Here is a 19,361-nt window from a genome sequence, read left to right as displayed (position 1 = left end):
ATCATTACTAAAGATCTGTTTTTAACGTAAATACTTGGCCTTAATAAGTACGTTAAAACTAATAAGTTAAGCTATAAATAATAACAGTTATCTAGAAAGTCAGAAATCGCTTAAATGCTCAAACCATAAATTTTTATTTATAAACTGTAGGAAAAGAATGAAAACTAACTCCTCTGGTTCGAGGGCGGGAAACTGAACGCCTTGAATGACTCGCCCGCTCCGCCGAAGAACTTCGACTGGAACTCCACCCAGTGGAGCCGCAGGGTGTGCAGGAAGGCGCTCAGTCCCTCCATCATTACCAGAATGGCCACTGTGAGTATGGCCCAGGCGAAGAAAGTGGCCATCAGCACGGGCACACCATAGTACAGTGGCAGACTGTTGTCGAATCCCTTGGTCAGAACCATGTGCCACAGCACATCCGACAGCTGATCGTGGGCCAACGAGAGGGCCCACAATCGCAAGTAGGAGGCTGTATGCGACACCGAACCCAGGACCGTTTCGATGGTGTGGATTCCGGAGTGAATCCAAATCTCCGACGTCTCGTGCTCCTCCTCGTTGTCAACGCTCCGCTGCCTGCTGGTCTCGCTGGAATCATCATCGGTGTACCGCATTGTCGATCGCATTTCGGCGATCGTCTGGCGGCGCATCCTCTTGAAATCCCGTTCCCGTTCCTGTTCCATCTTTTTGCGACGCCGCATGAGATATATGGGTTTGCCGGCCAACAAAATGGGTACCGTGCAAACGGCTAACGCTACTAGAGCGTATTCCACAAGCCGCTCGTAAGGATACATATTATCCAAACAGTTTTCCTCCGTCTCTTCAGTTTTCATCAGCATCATGTTGATGAAGGTGATCAAAACGGAGGGGGCACACGCAGAGTTGTAGGGCGCCGGCTTGTGGCCACCGAAGGCCAGCCACTTGTAGAAGATCAGGAAGACAAGGTAGCCGAAGAGGCACAACATGAAGATCATCTGCGGAATGACCACCAGAACGAGATCTGCTTTCCGCTTCATTAGCACACAATTCGCGGCAGCTAGGCCCAGTCCAAACATCATTTGTGTAATGCCCAGGACAATGGCCATCTTCATTTTCAACGAATTGGTGGTGGTTATCGAGTCCTGGCCGCAAACGGCCCACACTGGATCCATTCCCACTGGATACGGATCGCCCGAGTAGAAGTAAGGATGCGAAGAATCTAGGGTCACATGAAAAGCGGGATCATACACAGTGGTCTCATTGTATCGACATCTCCAGCTGGAACCGAAAATATTGAAGCTCTTGGCCATGACTATGTTGTAGATGATGCCCATGTAGACTGAAAATATGCCCATAAGTAAGATTATGTAGCGTCCCGCAAATAGGATGTTCAGGATCTCGTTCTCAGAGGTCGAGGCAATCTGATACTTTTCGATCATCCTGTGCTTCCAAATCATGATCACGGAGAAAAAAATTAGCAGAATGCCATGACCCAGGTCACCAAACATGACGGCAAACAGGAAGGGGAACGTGATGATGGTGTATGGCGCGGGATTCAGCTCCTTGTAATCGGCCATGCCATAGGCGTCTATCATGTTCTGGAATCCCCTGGTGAACTTGTTCAGTCGAAAGTACGTTGGTGGCATATGATTGACTAGTCGGTTTTTCTTTATCAGTATGGCCCGCGCACTCATATCCTCGCCCGGCTGAAAGTCCGCTTCAGTGGGATACGGAGCAGCCTTTGGCAGGGTTTTTGTATCTTCGTCTGCCACCTGCTGGTCATCATCCGGCGAATCATCGTCATCATTGATATTATCTGCTCCCCCACTTATTCGGGAGGCATTTCGAAGGATAGCCCTCACTTCGGGAACATCAGACGATGGTATATACACCTCGGCCAGCAGATACCGAGGTACTTCCACTCCGCCCACCAATCTCAGGCGATTCATCAGATCGTACACCTTCAGCGCCTTGCGCAGATTCACACGTACAATGAATAGATCCTGACCAGCAACCTCCAGGATCTGGCGACGCATCAACTCCGCCTCCTTGAGGACCTTCTCCACGTTCACTATCTCCTGGCCCAACTCCCTGACCTTCTCCTCACGCTGGCTTACCGAACTGGGGCAGTCGTAGAGGTTGACATGGTAGAGAGCACATATCTTAAGCACCTTGGGCCAGATCATCGTAGAACTGGCCATCATGAGGATGGCAAACTTTCGTACCCTTTCCGGCTTATGGCCATAGTGATATTCGTAGACCGGAGTGGAGATTTCGGAAAATCGAATGATCAGGTTGAAGGAGCACAAGCGGTAGAGCAGCAGTTCGAAGCTATAGAACTTATCAGCCCGGATGCAGCCGATCATATAGTTCAGATGTGACTGATAGGCTCCAGAGCTGGTCGTGGCATCCTGCACCAAGGTCATTATCGTGCTCTCCGAATAGAGCAGTTCACTGCCCATGTCGGATGTCATATACTTGCTGGCCTTGGTCAAAGCGAAGCAGTGCTCGATCATTCGATTTCGACGACTCTCCAGTCGGTAGTAGTGCTCCGTCACGGCGCTGGCCTCCACATGGATGCGTTTCAGGCTATCCCTATACTTGGCCAGGTCCTTCTCCCTCAGTCGATTCTCTAGATCCACATCCGGATAGAATACCTCGTTGACATGCAACTGGACGATCTGGGCGTGCAGGTTGTCCACGATGCGCAGTAACTCATAGCACTGCGACACTTTTTTGGTGTAGAGGTGGTTCAGCAAGCGATCCTCATCGTAAACATTGTTGAACTGCACGGCTCCATGGTGACCCAGCTCAATGAGGCAATCGAAGGCGTTTTCCGTGTGCAGCAGCAGTTGGCACAGATCCATGTCCTCGCTGCGGAAGAAGGACTTGACTTTCGTCTGCTGTTTCTTAAATTTTCTCATAGTGTATCCCGAGTGTCTTTTGATTATACGACAAATATATTGCAAAAAGAAAATTAGTACCGTGATGTGACAGTCTTTGTTTTTGTTTCCTAAATAAAGATACAAGATACTAACTCCTATAAAAATATATATATTTTTGAAAATGTTTTTTACTAAACATTAGCCCGGCCACCTCTGTTTATTTTTCGACTTGGGTTCAGGTATTTGAAAAAGTAGGCATAAACATATTTAGCTGTCTTTATTAGCAGCAGAAAAAAGCCTTTATTTCAGCTTCCGTATACCGAAAAAGTAGGGATAGACATACATATGTATTTATAGTCGCAAAAAACGGGAAAATAATTTTCAGCCAATATTCAAAAATTATCATTAAAAATTACAAAAAATTTGAAAAAAATTTAATTTTTTTTTTTGAAAACACTGTTCGATTGGAAATTTAATTACGAACTCAACGAGGTATGACATTCCATATTCGGACCAATATTTCAAATGCTGTGATAAAAATACTGATATATATAGTCGCAAAAACCAGAAAAACGATTTTCGGCCAATATTCAAAAATCATCACCAAAAATTACAAAAAATTTAAAAAATAATTTAATTTTTTTTATAAAAAAACAGTTTAATTGGAAATTTGTAACAAAATTTCCTATCCACCTGTGCTTAAGAAAGGACTTAACATACTAAACTAAAACGTACTAAACATTTACTCGACCACCTCTGTTTATTTTTCGACTTGGGTTCGGGTATTTGACTCCTGCTAATTGATACGTTTGTTTGCCTCTCCTATTGTTGGCTCTATTTTCTAGTGTTTTTTTTCTTTTTTTAATTCGAGTAGCAAACATGTCCAAGACCGAGCTGCCCCTTGCTCGAGATCAACTGCAGATAATTTCATGGTTTGCATGCAAACTAGTTGCAGTTGCCACTACGGACACGCCCACTCCGCCGCCCCCGTTGCCACGGTAGAGTGAACCAAAAACTGGCCAACTGCAATTTATGCCCTTGTCTTCTCGGCTGGGAAAACTCATTGTCAGGCTGCACAGAAGTTGTGGGAATTTTTGCATATAGTTAGTAATTGCCTTATACCTAATATGTTATACATCAGTGGGTTTTATAACTAAGTTCTCACTTCAATTAGATTGTTACAAAACGCTCCAGGGATTTATTATATAAATTAGAGTGCTGAAAACGTTTCAAAAAATTGGTAATAAAAGGATTAACAAATCAAAGAAACGCCAAGAATTTCGTGAAGAATAAAAGATATTAAAACGATTTGTTGACATAACAGAACGATTTTTATGGCAGCAGTTTATGATCATTTAGTTTAACGATAAAGATTTGTTTACAAATTCGGGAATAAATTTACATATTTGGCCAAGCTGTAACCAAAAAAGATCAAGAATAGAAAGTATTCATATTGAGCTTTGAATTTTTAATCAAACTTAAGCTATATTTAATGGCTTTTCGTTTATACATGGAAAACGAAGCGATATTGTTTTCTTGTTGATACATATTACATACATAAACATTTTTGTTAGCACTTTGTGGGAGCTTCATTTCATTTTGGCTCCGAAACATTTTCCCATAAAAATCGACTTCACATACAAAGACATTGAAATTGTTTGGTAATTTGGCTCTGTGACTGACTGGCGACCCTTTAAAATGGGCTCGAAAAGCATTTTCGACTCATTAGCCGATGCTAAAAGGAAAATGGGCATTACTCACTCAATTGGAAATTGTTTTGAGCCCGTTTGCTCGATTGTTAGCACTTCCACGACAATGAAAGTAAAAGTGCCAAAGCCGAAACTGCACTTGATAATTTCTTTGGCAAAGCAATCCCTTGACAATAAAAGTGCTATTGCCATTGTTAAGCGGCAGTTCGATTTCATTAGACCTCTGGCCGCACAGAAATTAAGTCACCGAATTGAAAGTTTCGAAAGCAAAAGTGAACAAAACCACGGCGGAAAGTTTTCACTTTTCAGCTGTGTGCGACAATTGCAGGCAATAAATCAAATCGAAATCAAAGTCACTTACAGAACAACGAGCTAACACGTGTTGTTGCCACCACATGAATGTGTTCAAAATAAATACAGAAACAATGTCAATTTGTAGCTGACGGCAAAGGTAGTTTTCAAGATTCATATTTGTATTTGAAGAGCTGAGTCCATAAAGGGAATCGTGTTGAGGAGTTCATTGTCTGCTTGAGTATTTTCATAAACTAATTTGCATTTCTCTTTTGCTTACTCATGTGTTTCTCTTTTGCTTTTTGCAGTGGTAATGTGATCGGCGATCTTCGGGAGCAATTAGAAGACTAAACAAAAGGTAAGCAGCAGCTGCCATCGATTTTGGCATTACGCCCGCGCACATCTATCACAAGTCCCAATCCAATCCAATCCAATCCAATCCAATCCAATCCAATTCAAACCAATCCAAAACAATCCATTTTAACTCACTCACTTTTCGCGGCGGCAAAGAGAAAGTGCATTTCATGTTTCTGGCCTCTTGGCCAAGTCTGTAATTTGCCAGAACCCGCAATTAACGCCTAAACAGACTGGGCCCAGTTCTCTCTTTCAGCTTCAGTGTGGCAATGCCAATCAAGTGCGTGGATCCCAAATTAAGTGGACTTTGAAGTTAACATTTCATTTCGTTTCGTTTCGTTTGCTTGGCTTTTTAATTATAGAGAATCCGACTCATAAAACGCCGTGTGGGTGTTACCCCACAGAATTGGGTCAAGTTTGATGTGTTGGCAGGGAAAACTGGTAGCGAAAGTTGAAAGTGACATTTTTGGCCCTATTTTCGGGGTGTTCTTGAAGTCTTCTCCGCGTTTGTAAATAGGGCAAAATCCAAAACTTAGGTAATCTAACGCACCAACTTAGCTCAGCAGGTTCGTCGCTTAAGTCATTCGTTTCGGCCTCAGACGCCGGTGCGTTGACTTATCGCTATATAGACCCGTGGACTTGGCACCGTTACTAGCCAGACGGCCAAGAGTGGCTGCCTCAAATTCTGCCTGACGGCGGCTTCATTAAAATGTCTGCCTGCCAGATTGGCCCGGCCAAAACCGTTTTGTTGCTTTTTAAGAATACCTTTTAGTTAGACGGTTAGGGTATCTTGAATACTTACAAACTTAAATGCATCTATCCTGTTTATATATTAATATGTTTGTAATTATAAAGTATAAAAACAATATGGTTACAATGCTTGGACTGCTGTAAGAATGTTTGGCATATAGTTAATACATCCATATATGAGAATCTTATGCTTCGTAATAACTCTAAATAAAATTAATTTGTATACATATATGTGTATATTTATATATTAAAGGCGACAGGTATGCAAAATGAATATCCACTTAGAGTATTTCGAAGTTCTGGAGTCGGTTGAAAAAGCACTTCTCGTTTGAAATTGAAACGTCTCTGTCTGGCGCGGCGACTGCAGCGGCTGATGCGGCAACTACGTAGTTGCGAGTACCTTGGCAAATGCATCATCGTCTGTGGCACGTTGTGGATGTCAGCTTATCTGGCCAGACGAACGCATCGCAGGGAGTGAGCCGAGTTGCTGCGATAGGGGGGCCTTAGCTATAGGCGCGCTCAGGGTCTTTTGGTCTGAAGCTTCCGCCTTGGCCCGGTCAACTTCAACTTGAACATCAGCTTTGGCTGGGGCTTCGAGTTGGGCTCAAAACTCCAACGCCGCCGCCGCCACCAGCGAGCAATTTTCAATTTGCCAATTGTAGCAGTAAACTTCTTTATAGCTGTTCTTTCTCTCCGGCTTCTCGGCCGTCTTCTTGCCTTCTTGGCCATCTTCGGTTTGCCGGTGTACCGTTAGCTTGGGTGCTCATGTGGATTGGCTTTAGGTGTTTGTCTTGACTCCAGTTGTCTTGTCTTGACTCCACTTCACCTGTTCCGTCTGCGCATGTGTGTGTTTGCGTGTGTATTGGCCATGTGTGTGTGTTGGCCATGTGTGCGTGTTGGGCTGGCCTCCACTAATTTGCGACAATTGGCCAGGCCATTAGCCGGGCTCTCGGTGGGCCGAAAGGGGCGTGGCACTGGCCATGGTCGGGCAGCAAGTCAGGCAGTGAAGTGAACCAGCATATATATCAATTTATCGAGGAATTCTGCCATGAAATTATAAATGCAAAGATCTTTCTTCGTTATTTTGTTTTTGGTTTCTTGTGTGACTTAACAGGCATTTGCTGGGCCAGTGGCCGCAGCGAGGGTTGTTACGGAAGTTCACTCTAAATTGGAATTCGGACATAATTGTAGTTGATTTGTGTGTTTAAAGGAAATCATTTGTAGCGAGTTCCATGAAATCAAAGGTCGTTGATGGGATGTGATTTACTGACGTGTGGAATAGTTTAATAGTTTAATTATATTTTCCCTTGAAATCAGAAAATTTATTTGGTTGTAAAAAGAGGAGAAAACGTGTATGTGAGTATTAATTAAAAAACATAAAATTAGCAAACAAATGCCAGAAGATTTACTGTATATATTTAAAGTTCTCGAAAACATAAAACGGCCAATGCTGTAAAAAAAATACTGAAATGGAGGTATCTTTAAAATACGATCCCTACTGATTCATTTCTAAGCCCGTCGACCATAAAAACCTCTACCCATTAAGGCAAAACCCAAAAGCCCAATTAGTAAATGACCCTTCAGGTCGGATTTATGTTCCATAAATATCGAACAATTGACAGACACTCGCCGTTATTCTTGCAGCGGTGGCAGCTCTTTGGCGTAACTGCGTAACTGCAGCGACCACAAATCTTGACCAGCCACTTTCCGCTGATGAAAAAAAAGGTATAAAAAAGACTGCATATGGGTGGCAATTCATTAGACACACGCTGCTTTGCATGATTTCGGCTTAAGGTTTTTTCCCTAGTTCGTTGTCTTTTTTCCTATTTATTTTTTTGGTTTTCGTTTGGCAACATGAACGGGCAAACATGACCCAAATTTCGCCTATGACCGCACACACATGGCTTGCATTGGCGCCCAGGCCCAAATGTTTCACCCCCACGGCGGGGGGTTTGGGGTCCAGTCCCCCATTCCCTCCCCGCATCTCAACAAAGAGTGCGGCTCGAGTTCAAAGTGAAACTGTGTACTTTGATTGTTGTTCACATGACCGCGATGGGTTTGTCAGAACCTAATCAACACATCATCAATAACAGTGGGGCATCGCAACATTTTGGCGTTGCTGTTTGATTGGTTCTATGTTGGAGATTAATGATACACCAACAACACGAACAACACTCGCCGAGAAATGCAAACACAACATTGTGAAAATAAAACAGCAAACAAATGGCTAAATCAAATACGTTGGGATTAGGGGGCAACTTCGAATTGGACGTTGATTATGGAGTTGCCAAAACAAAAAAGCGGCTGAAAACTTAATGAAAGCCAAACTGAACAGTTTGTGGTTTTAGCAAATTTTTCCAGTGGCTCGGTGGTGTGGTGGTTCGGTGGTTTGGTGGTTTGTGTGGGTGTCGGTAGCTGTGGCTGTGGCAATCTGATTGCCACTGTCCACTGGCAATTTGATTGCCCCTCTGTGGCACTGAGTGGGTGCCACTGCTGCTGCAATTGATGCCTGCAATTATCCCCAAAAGCCACACGAACAATGCGCAAATTAAACGCAATAAACAAAATCAAAGAGTTGAGGGGAGCGGAATTACTGGTAGCCGAGTAGGTGATTACGCGCTGAAAAATGGACAAACTGCAGGGGAGATAACGTGTTCATAAGAGGTATTGCATTATATACCTTTTGTATAACCAACATTTTAAATTGTATTTAATGTATTTTAATTTGTAAAACTAAGCTACAAGATGAGCAATAGAAAATTTGATCTAATGAATGATGGAACTGTGAAGCAGTTGATAAAGAGGTCGATGGGAATACTTTAGAGAAGTGGAGATGAAAGTAGAAAACTGGGAGGAGAGACTCGTGGATTTAAAAGGCGGCAGCTGGCGGCACAGGGTCGAAGTGGCTTTGGTCGCAAGCCCCGCGGCGGGGGACAATGTAAATATTTTACGCCACAATTGGCGCGTTGATTTGTTGCATATTAAACAACGGCCGCAGGCTGCGTAGGCCGCCCCACCGAAATAACATCGTAGCACCGCACCACCGAGTGGGGCACCACCACCGATAGCAACGTGTGTTTGTGGTGCAATTAGACTTTTTTTTCCGCCGTGGATTTCTGTGGGGCATGGCATTGGTTATGGCTGCGGCGCTCCCGTAATTTGCTCATAACCCGGCTAATAGACAGCGTCAAAGGCCCGAAAGCCAAATTGGGTGTGTTCCACCTCTAGTGTGTTGCCACGTTATATGTGTGGCTAGCTGCGAACCGCCAGCATTTAGCTGCTGCCCGATTGTTCAGATGGATGGTTTTTGAAAACGCCAACCGATTTTTGGCCACACTTGATGGCGGCCAAAAGCCGAGAAACACGCGCCAGGAAATTGACAGTGGGGCAGGGCCATAGACGTACACATTTGTTTGCCAGCAAGTGTTGGGTAAACTAACTACCGCCATAATAAAGATATTAAAAAGCATAGCTAAAGTTTAGCATCACAAAAGGAATGATATTTTCATTTAATTATTTATTACTTGCGACATACATAAAACATTCAAAAATGATCTTCAGAGGCGTTTAAGTGATTCTCGACGATCTTCATCGCGTTTGCGAGCCTCTTTATCACGCAATCAGCCCGTCAAAAGTTGTAAGCGACCTTGGCTCAAAGCGCATTTTTGTGGCTTAGAAGTTGGCGCCTTGTCATTGTTTTTCCTTTTTTTTATTCGTGGTTTTGTTGATTTTTTGGCTTGGTCTGGTGTGTAAATTCATGAATTTATTCATGCGCTCATTGCCTCAATTAATGCGACATTGAGCGCAATTTGCTGTTTGTCATTAATCTTCTTTTCAGTTTTTGGTTACGCTACAAAGGTGATTGCTGGTGTGATTAAAAAGGGTTACATTAAAATGGATGGGACAGGAAGTTGCTTGTCGCCTCAGCGGTATCGAGTTAATCAATTTTGTAAAAGGCTTGTCTGATTGAGGATCTTTTGGCAGCGGATTTCGCATCGTACTTTGTGGCTGGCTCACGTCCTAGCACTCGAACTTGCTTTCTGGCCCGGTTTTCTGAAATTGCCAACCATTGAAGGGGCACGTATTACGTGCATTAGTATCCCTTTGTCACAGGGCCACAATGCACTTGCGGGCAACCCTTCAGATTCGTTACAGTGTGTCGAGCATCTTGGCTGCAAGATTTATGACACTTTTGTTTAAGACCAGGGCACATGGCCAAAAACCTCAATGCAAAATCAATGGCGCTGATGGCTATCGCTTATTGTTGGCCCCCTTGTCAAGGGGTTTTGTGGCTTAATTCGCCTAGCCGAACTCTTTCCCTTTTGCTGATGGAGACGATATCATCAATGATTTATGCTTGACACGCTTTATTGAAAAGCCATGGGTTAGCTCTGTGCGATGCGCGATGTGCTCTGTGCTCTGAATGGGGTCATCAGCTGATAGCATTCTGATTTATATGCGCCAACGGTTGACATTCATATTTTATCTGGCGGCGAAGCTTGCCACTTGCTGTGCTGCTGCTGATTCTGCTGCTTCTGCTGCTGCTTGTGCTGCTTGTGGTGCTCCTGCTGCCTTTGCCTCTGTGCAACGTGTCGTATGAGTGACATTAGCGAGAATCCCCCAGCTAACAAGCTGCCATCTTCAGCCAGGAATAACAGTTAGACTTCATCTGGGTCTTCTTTCCTTTGCATGCACACTGATAAGGCCGCAAACAATGACAGCAGTAGAAGCACCAGAGGAGCAGCAGCATCAGTGGCAGTGGCAACCTGTCCCAGTCCCAGTCCCATTCCGAGTTCCATTCCAAGATCCCGGTCCATATGGAGCTGGGCACCCACCCCAAGAGATGCGACAACTCATGCCTCGATACACTAAAAAAAATACCGCCTTCTTTAAAGGACAAATTCTTTTTACTTACTATCTTTAATGTGTTATGGAACATTAAAATATATAATTCTAAAAAAGCTGAAGTACAAAAATTAATATTTGTAGAACTATATATAATTAAATTTTTTTTATAATTTTAAAAACGTTTATCTTCATGAGCAACTTTTACTTAGTTACATAATTTCAAGACTTCCTAATTCGCAGCTAAAGATCTTCTGCCATATGCATTCCATACGCCTGTCGCATTTTTCCTCACTGCACCGGCTGCGGCATATACTTAACAGTAAAAATAAATATTTTACTATAAATCATGCATTAGAGTCGCCTGCTGGCTGTGCCCCATCCCCCCCTGTCTACCCGCCCCTGCCGTGTTCCCTGTCACATGTACGCCTGTGTCTGCGGCTGCGACTCACGACATTGCTCGGAAGTAACACACATTTAGCGCTTGGCAGTCACAGAAATAGTTTGGACTTGTGGCCCGCGGATTGGCACGGCTACGAGATACCCGTTTTTGGCCAAGTGCCGGCAATGCTGGCTAAAACAGACAGCTGAAAGAGCAACAACCCAATGGCTAGAATGTGATTAGGACTGACTCTTTAAGATTTTTTTTAATGATTTGGGCAAGTATTCGGTAAACAGCATCTCAAATTTGGATAGAAAATTGGGGAACATTTTATCGAAATCTTAAACCAATCTATTTAAATGTTTAATGTTTAAAGCATTTATTTTTTCAAGAAAAATTATAATTTGTAGAGTTTTAATAGACCGATCAGTAGCTAACATAGCTTTAAATCCATACTGGCTAACTCAATCATCTCTGTTGATCAAAATATTTGCACACAGTCCTGTTGCTGCTTCATGGCATCGGTGACATTTAACTGGGAAATGTTTATAAATAAATCGCTGGCGATATATTTGTGTATGGCACACGCAGCATCAACAACAACAACAACAGCAACAAATGTGCCGCATAGCATAGGCAACATATTACGTATACGACACGAGTGCCGCCGCCGGTGCGTTGCAATTTCCCAAAAGGCAGCAGCCGCAACGCATGCGCTATGGTCAAGGCAAGTCTTGGCCTTGTAATCGATGAGTACTCTGCACATTTGGTCAATAAACGCATTTCTGTCATTTTTGCCTGCTTTTACAGCTCCGATGGTTGAAATTTATGGCGCGATTTGTGAGCCGCAAGCTGGCAGCCTCGCAACTAGCAACTAGCAACATACAACTTACACGTTGCACATTGCACGTTGCGCTTGCCAAATACCATTTTCGTTTTGACTTTGACATTAATTTGTGTGGCTGGCAGCTTGGCCAAAAGCAACCAACCAACCAGGAAGTGCTGCTCGTAGATGGAAAGAGCATTCATCATTCATCTTTCCATATGCAAAGGAGTCCCATCCATTGGGGCACCATTGTCATTGGGCCAACTAACAAGCTGCAATCGATTTATGCGTGCAGCAATGATGATGCCACTGAGCCTGCGTGGAGATTGCTTTCGGCCAGGTTGTTGGCTCCACTGCCATTTTCCTGGCCGGGGCCCATGTCACATCATTATTTGTGCCACTGACTTTGGATTCGGATTCGGTTATTTATGGGTCTCTGGGTGAGACAACGGGGTATTTTCTCTCTGCAGCTTTAGTTTTGCGGATTTATTTTTAATATATTTTTCCATTTTTCCGTTTCTATTTTTTTTTTTTTTCCAAAGGTTTTCCTTTTGGCGTTTCGTTTGTTTTGTTTGCGACAAACCGCTTCAACGGTTTGGCTTATATCGGTAAATCACAAAATCTCCTTTGGCCCCCTAACAAGTGCGCAGAGTCGGCGGAGGAGATGAGTTGAGTTGAGTTAAGTTGAGTTGCCAGCCTTTTGTGGCCGAAACGTAGACGAGGCGAGGGTTTATTAAATTTATGCAAATTTTATTTATAAAAGGCACTGAAGGAGGCAAGGAGAACCAAGTCTGGCTGGCAGGGATTGGGATTGCTATGGACTCCCATCCGTTGTCGTCTCCATCCATCGATACTCCACCGAAACTCCTCCTCATGTTGTCAGCTGCAGTTGGCTTCCTACGCCTCATGTGTGTGCATCCCAACTCCACTCCTCGCCCCCGTCGAATATTTTATGATTTTTGATTTAGTTTGAGAGTTGATTGGTTTTTAGAGACGTCAAAAACGTTGACATCGCTGACATGGCGCGGGCGTTGCTGCTCGATTGCCATGTCTTTATTACAATCAGCTTTAGCCGTAGCCGTCGGTTGGCAAAGGAGTTTCTCGATTTATATGCTAAAAAGCTGCGTTGTCGGGAATCGAATTGACAGGCCCATCGAACTTGACTCAATCCGCATTGACCCACTAATACGGAAAAAATAATCACAGGGCCTAATTCAATTGCGGTTCATTAATCAAGCGGAGGGCATAATTAGGCCAGGGCTTAGCTAAGTGAAATAGTCACAGGGGCAACGCCCGGCCCATGCCGCAGCTCGTTCCGATATTAAATATTAATTTTTAATTATGTCTGCAGCAGCGGAAACATCAAACATACCTGTCATAATTTTAATTGTTAACTGGGTCGAGCGGAGATCGAACCAACATTGATTAATATACGAGCTCCATTGGCAGCCGCCAAACCCAAAACAACAATGATAGACTGCCGATAAACAGTGCAATGTGCTGCAGAGATATTCAATACGAATTCGCACAACAATGGCCAAACCGACGGACAGTGTGAAAAGATGGCTATTATGGGGAATTGGGAATGCAACAATCCTAAAGGAATAACAACAACGGACACGGCAGCAAAAACGTGGGCGTGTGATTAAAAATAACAAGCTTAAAATGCGCATAAATAGCAATCAAAGATAAAAATAAACCATTGAAATATAGCACAATACATGTAGGTAAAAGTGGGCAGTGAGGGTAAAACCATGCATATATACATATTAATTGTGTTTTCTTAATACTCAAATAATTGAACTCAACAAGGAGTTTGGGGGAAAATATTAAAGAAATTGCTAAAAGCCGAAGCTTAACAATAAATAACAAAATAACTATATATTCTTAAAAGGCATTGAATGTGCCTTGTACCAAAAATGATTATAAACAAATCCTTATCCTCTTAAAATATATTAAAGAAAATTCACTTTAAATAGAATTGGAAAGAACTAAGAAGTATTGAATAAAATAAAGGGATTTGTTAGTAAATTTGTAAATGGGAAAACCTTTTAGTTTAATCCTTTCAAAAAAAGCAATAAAAACTGTTTTAGAGCCCATGCAATTAATTATGATATATAAAAAGTCTTTACATCGATTACATTAAAACAGTCATTGGAAGTTAAGCGATATGAAAAATATTCATTTACTAAATCAGTGGCAAATAAACGAATCAAGTGTTTAATTAGCAATTAAACAAATTGATGAGGAACTAAAAAGTTTTGAAATCATATCAATTAAAAATTTACAAAAAGGGTTCCACATACTGCACTTCAGTGTAAAAACGAACACATTGTCTGTGACATTAAAGAATTTTAAACAAGGGTTGACAGCAAAAAGCCAAATGGAATACCATATAAACAAACAAAAGTTAACTGTCGTATGGAGTCAGACGACTATTTTGATGGTCAGTAAAAATATGAAATGAAAATAAATCCAGATAGACATATAGATTGATGGGTAGATAGATCCGAAATGCAATTAAACGGAAGGGGGAAACTGGAAAACACGACAGCTGTAAATCGATATCTTTGCTTGAAGTTGAGCAGGCGAAAGAACTTGACCACAAGTGAATGACCTTTTGGAAAACGTTTTCTCCGTCGGCAAGTGTCACGCCCCACAACTCCTTTCCCCTCCCCAGTCTTTCACTTTAACCCCATCTCGCCCTACCTATCCCCATCTCCATCCCCATCTCCAGCTCCATCTCCAACTCCATCACCATCTGCAGGCACACGCCCACTCCCAGACTTGCCAATTTAACACCTTTCTATTCTGCGTGGCTGCCTTTTACTTGGCTCACGCGTCCCAGCGTTACATTTCAATTGTTTAACCCAAAAAAGGCAAGAGGCCAAGGGAAACAGAAACAGCAACAGTTGTGGCGAACAATTAACTTACAGCACTAATGTTTCACGCCGCATCGATATCCGATCCGTATCTATAACTCTATCGGTATTCATTCTGACACACTGCCCTTTGGCTCATCTTTGGGATTTTTGGATTTTTGGCTTTTAGTTTCGGTTCATTTACTTCCTCATTGTTTGCCGATGCTGCAAAGAGAAAGGCTTCGCAATTTCAATTTGCCTTGCCGGGCTAATTACTTAAGCGAAATATGTTTGTGTGAGTTAGTGTTTGGCAACAGCAATTGGCCTAAAACAAAAGCAGCACGACACACACACATACACACCCTTTTTGGTCAATGGATGATTAATGGGTCGCCACAGTCTCCAAGGACAGTCAACCACTGACACTTGAACACAAACTTTCAACTAAATGGTAGCATTCTGAAAAAAAAATCGATTTCTTTAAATTTGTATACATACTATTTTATTTATAGTTTGCCCCCAATGAAATTAATAATAATTTAAATCGAAAAATTCAAGACCATCCATGATTTTTGCGAGTGTAGAAAGAGGCTCGGCCACTGCAGGATCGTTCGTTGCGATTCGGATCGTTCGTGGCTTAGTCACCTTGCCGGCATTTTGTCGCATTGAAAATATATAAATTCAAATTGTGTCAATTACGTCTCTGCCGCGTTCGCTGTCTGTCGCTTATCGTTGGCACATGGCAGCGGGGACTTTGTCCGTCCGTTCGTTTGCCTGTCCGTTTGTCTGTTTGTCCGTTCGTTTGCCTGCCCGTTTGTCTGTTTGTCCGACTGTCAGATTGTCGGTGAGTTGGATAGTCGGACTGACTGGCTGACAAACTGCTGAGCTGCAGTTGGACTGGAGCGGCCTGCTGCACTGCAGTCGGCCAAGTTTGACAAACCTGCGGCGATACCAGGCAACTTTTAGCCATGAGGCTAAGACTGCAACTGCAACTGCAACTGCGACAGTGCCTGCTGACATGTCTGCAAGTTGTCAGCGGTGGCGATGGTGGCCAAGTGGGGGAGTGGTGCAGTGGGTTTGGCATTGGGCGAATTTATTATGGCCGGCTTACCAGAGGGTGGCTCGAGTGCTCAAGATTGTCGAAATTCCAAAGCAATCTGTGCATAAACTTTATCTTTTTTGGTTGGGAGAGTAGAACAGATGACAGACGAACAAGGAAATATAAATTAAAACGATTTAAAATTTTAGTTTGTCAAACGTTTTGCAAAATAATTATAACTTGGAATACAATCTTTAAACTCCATTAACTACCCGCTGTTTACCCAAAGGAATGTGTGTGTTTTCGATTGCCCTGGGGGGTCCTTTTTGGTCTAATTGAGTTTATAGATTCTGCAGTTTCTGATTCTGATATCGTGTTTCAAACGTGAGGCTGGGGCTAATGTCATCCGTAGCCTGGGGGCTGCGATCAAGTAGAACGACGCCAGCAACAATATGCGAGAACAGCGACAGCAACAGACCAGCAAAAGAGTAAAAGTTGAAGTGGCACGAAGTATGTCACGGAAATGACTTGGTTAAAATGCGTGCGAGAGCACTCTGCTCCAGGGTGTGGATGGCCCAGCATCCATAAATGTATCTGCATTAATAAACCAAATAGAAATCGAAACGGAACGGAACGAATTGGTTGGAGGCCTGCAGCGAACAACAACAGAGCCAAGACATCCCAGACATTCAAGACATCCTTTAATGGCCAAGTTAGTCACTCAGTCGGCCGTTGTTGTTGCTGTTGCTCTTCTTGCCACTTGAACATGCAGCGCGGTGCCCTGACTAAATGCAACTCTCAACGGGCCGAAAGGACTAGACACGACAGCTACAGCACAACATCTGCAAAATGGGCAAAAATAAAATCAAGAAAAATAAAGCAGTTGCCTGCAATGAACGCATCGTCCAGGCTTAGACCAGGCTATATGTGCTATAACTCATTAATATTAAATGCCTGTGCCAAGACAAGCCCCTCAGCCAGAAAGGAAAATACATATAGTATAGTATGTGGTAAGACAGATGCCCGAGGAGATGGAGCTGGAGTTGGATGTGGATGTGGAGCTGTGGCTGGAGTTGGAGTTGGAGTTGGAGCTGGAGCTGGAGATCCCTGTCCCTGGACTCGCCTTGACGTTCGCTTCGTTACAAAATTTATGCGCATTTTGTTTCAATTTCATACACACACGTGACTTGTAAATTATCCATTGATGTGGCAAAGGGAAAATAAAACAGAAAAAAGGCACCCAACACACATGATGGCATGAGGAATTTCACATCGGCAGGCAACACAGCAGAAACAGACACAGACACAGACTACAGATTTGCCAGATCCTCTTGGCACCAAAGATAATTCCTGCTGGCGACAAAGAAAAACGCAGACGAGTGCCCTTGAAATTGCTTGGAAAACAGATCAGTCAGTTGGAATTTATGAAATAAACAAATAGAGGTACACCAAACAAAACTTCCGCAATAAACAAAAATATTTACTATAATATAGCTTTATTTAGAACATCACACTTAATGTAAATTTGCCAGTCTTGTAATATCCATGTTTTTTGTTTATATATCCGATGTACATACAAAACTACCCTGACTTAGAGTATGCCAAAATTGCGAAAGTCGCCCACGGGCAGATAACTTTCAAGTGACACAGGAAGCCAAAAGAAAGGGAACTGCTGTAAGTAAGATAAATTTCTGGCGGCAACTGCAGCGAAATTATGTCACGAGGGCCGAGACCAAATAAAAACATAAACTCCAGCGGAGGAAAGGAAAGAAAAAGTTAATCCAAAGAACGGCGACAGCACCCATGGAGCACACACAATAAAAGCCAAATAAATATGTGAAAAAAAGTGAAAATGATGACACGTTATGGCCGTGGCTGTTGTGTGAAAGTGTGAAGTGTGTGTGCTGAGTGTGTATCATAAATACGCATATTAGCCTCGTTTTTATGTGGGGGACGCTTAATGCTTCCGTGGCCCCAGGCCCCACGCCCCTCACACCCCCCAAATATACATCGCTGTGTAGGAGGTCGCTCACACACTTTTTTCCCCTGTGTATCTGTGCACTTTTGTCTTGCTGTCAACGGAGCATAGAGCATGTAGTTCTCATGCTGTAATTAAGCTTAATTACCTGTGTCAACAGCACAGGGCAAGATGATTTTGACGGATTTCACTTGATGGGCACGCAGGAAATATTCAATCTCTCTGGCCACCATGCTCCACTCCCAACAAACCCAGCAAACCCAGTGGACAACAGACAGTAGACAGCAGACAGCAGACATCATGTGAAGATGTGTTGCCCTCATCTGTTTCTGTCTGCGTTTCCTTTCGGTAATTATTTGCATGCAACTCCAACTCGTGCAGCCCGTTCTGTGGTCAGCATTAAGCCCTGAACTAGTCCCGCACTCAAATTACCCACATATACATACGTTCTGACCCGATCCGAACCGTGGGCACTGCTAAAAACAAGTTAAAACTGATTTGATATGCCCACAAATTATACTTTGATATTTATTCAAATCAGTACAGCTTCTAACAAACATTTGCTTTTAAGCATACGTTCTAGTAAAATGTGCTTTTCTTCCAACTCTAAAAATATGTAAATATAAGTTTTCCCTGAGTGTACGAGTCGTACGGCTTGTAAGCTGAAGATTTCTGCTCATCTCTGCTCTTCTCGTGCGGCGGTTGATTTTTATGGTTTCATTAGTGGCACACACACTCTTGGCTCCTCACCTCTTCCTCAACGGCTATCTATGTACGTATCCATGGCTCTTCCCGCCAAGAAGTGGAGAGCTTCTTCGCAAGATCCGAGGCCTGGCATCTGCGCATGCGTAGTCGACTCCGTTGGCCTGTGTCCACGTCTCTGGCCCGATTGCCATGCTCTTCTGCGCTGATTGCGGCCTGAGAAAATTCTACTGACCCACAGAACTTTAACTTTTTGAGTGGCATTGTTCAATTTAGCTGCAGACAGCAACCACAACAACAACAACAACAACAACGATGGCAATGGCAATAACAATACCAACACAACGGCAGACAACTAAGAAATTTCACAAGCCTGGCGGCCATTTTTCTCCTCAATATCAGAGGCCTTCGTAGGTAACCCCCATCCCATTCCCCATTCTTTGGACTCTGCGGTTTTTAGGCTTTCTAGTCTTGGCTGGACTGTAGTTTTGATTTTTTATGGACTAGTTACATGTGTAGTGATTATTAACTGGCAACAAAATCGCAGAGTAGCAGGCAGTTAAAGGGATTCTTGATTGGGAATCAAAAGTTTTATGTGCACCAAATCAAGGTAGGCCATAAAGATAAATAAATAAATGTTCTGCCATTTTAAAGTCACTTTAACCAAGCAGTAAAAGCAAGAATACCTTAAATAACATTCAAAATTCAATTGCCCATTGGGAAAGCCTATTAGCTCCCCCGGAACTTTCCCAAAAACTAAAAC

At 43.1% G+C, this 19,361-nt stretch overlaps 2 protein-coding genes across 3 annotated transcripts in view; one reads left to right on the top strand and one right to left on the bottom strand.

Annotated features, from left to right (window-relative positions):
- Positions 1 to 19,361, top strand: part of LOC6531000 — a 79,044-nt gene that overhangs the window by 30,877 nt on the left and 28,806 nt on the right. For both annotated transcript variants that reach the window (XM_015196268.3, XM_039371978.2), the window contains one exon: positions 5,170 to 5,219. The gene's annotated coding sequence lies outside the window, so the exon portion shown is untranslated. The remainder of the gene's footprint in view (positions 1 to 5,169; positions 5,220 to 19,361) is intronic.
- LOC6531003 (V-type proton ATPase 116 kDa subunit a) lies at positions 111 to 3,013 on the bottom strand. The gene has a single exon (XM_002091805.4). It carries the CDS (start codon positions 2,898 to 2,900, stop codon positions 165 to 167), a length of 2,736 nt encoding a protein of 911 aa, XP_002091841.1. The 5' UTR covers positions 2,901 to 3,013; the 3' UTR covers positions 111 to 164.

Source organism: Drosophila yakuba, chromosome 2R, assembly GCF_016746365.2.
Source record: "Drosophila yakuba strain Tai18E2 chromosome 2R, Prin_Dyak_Tai18E2_2.1, whole genome shotgun sequence".
In the NCBI taxonomy this organism is placed as follows: Eukaryota; Metazoa; Arthropoda; class Insecta; order Diptera; family Drosophilidae; genus Drosophila; species Drosophila yakuba.
This window is presented reverse-complemented; position numbering and strand designations above follow the sequence as displayed.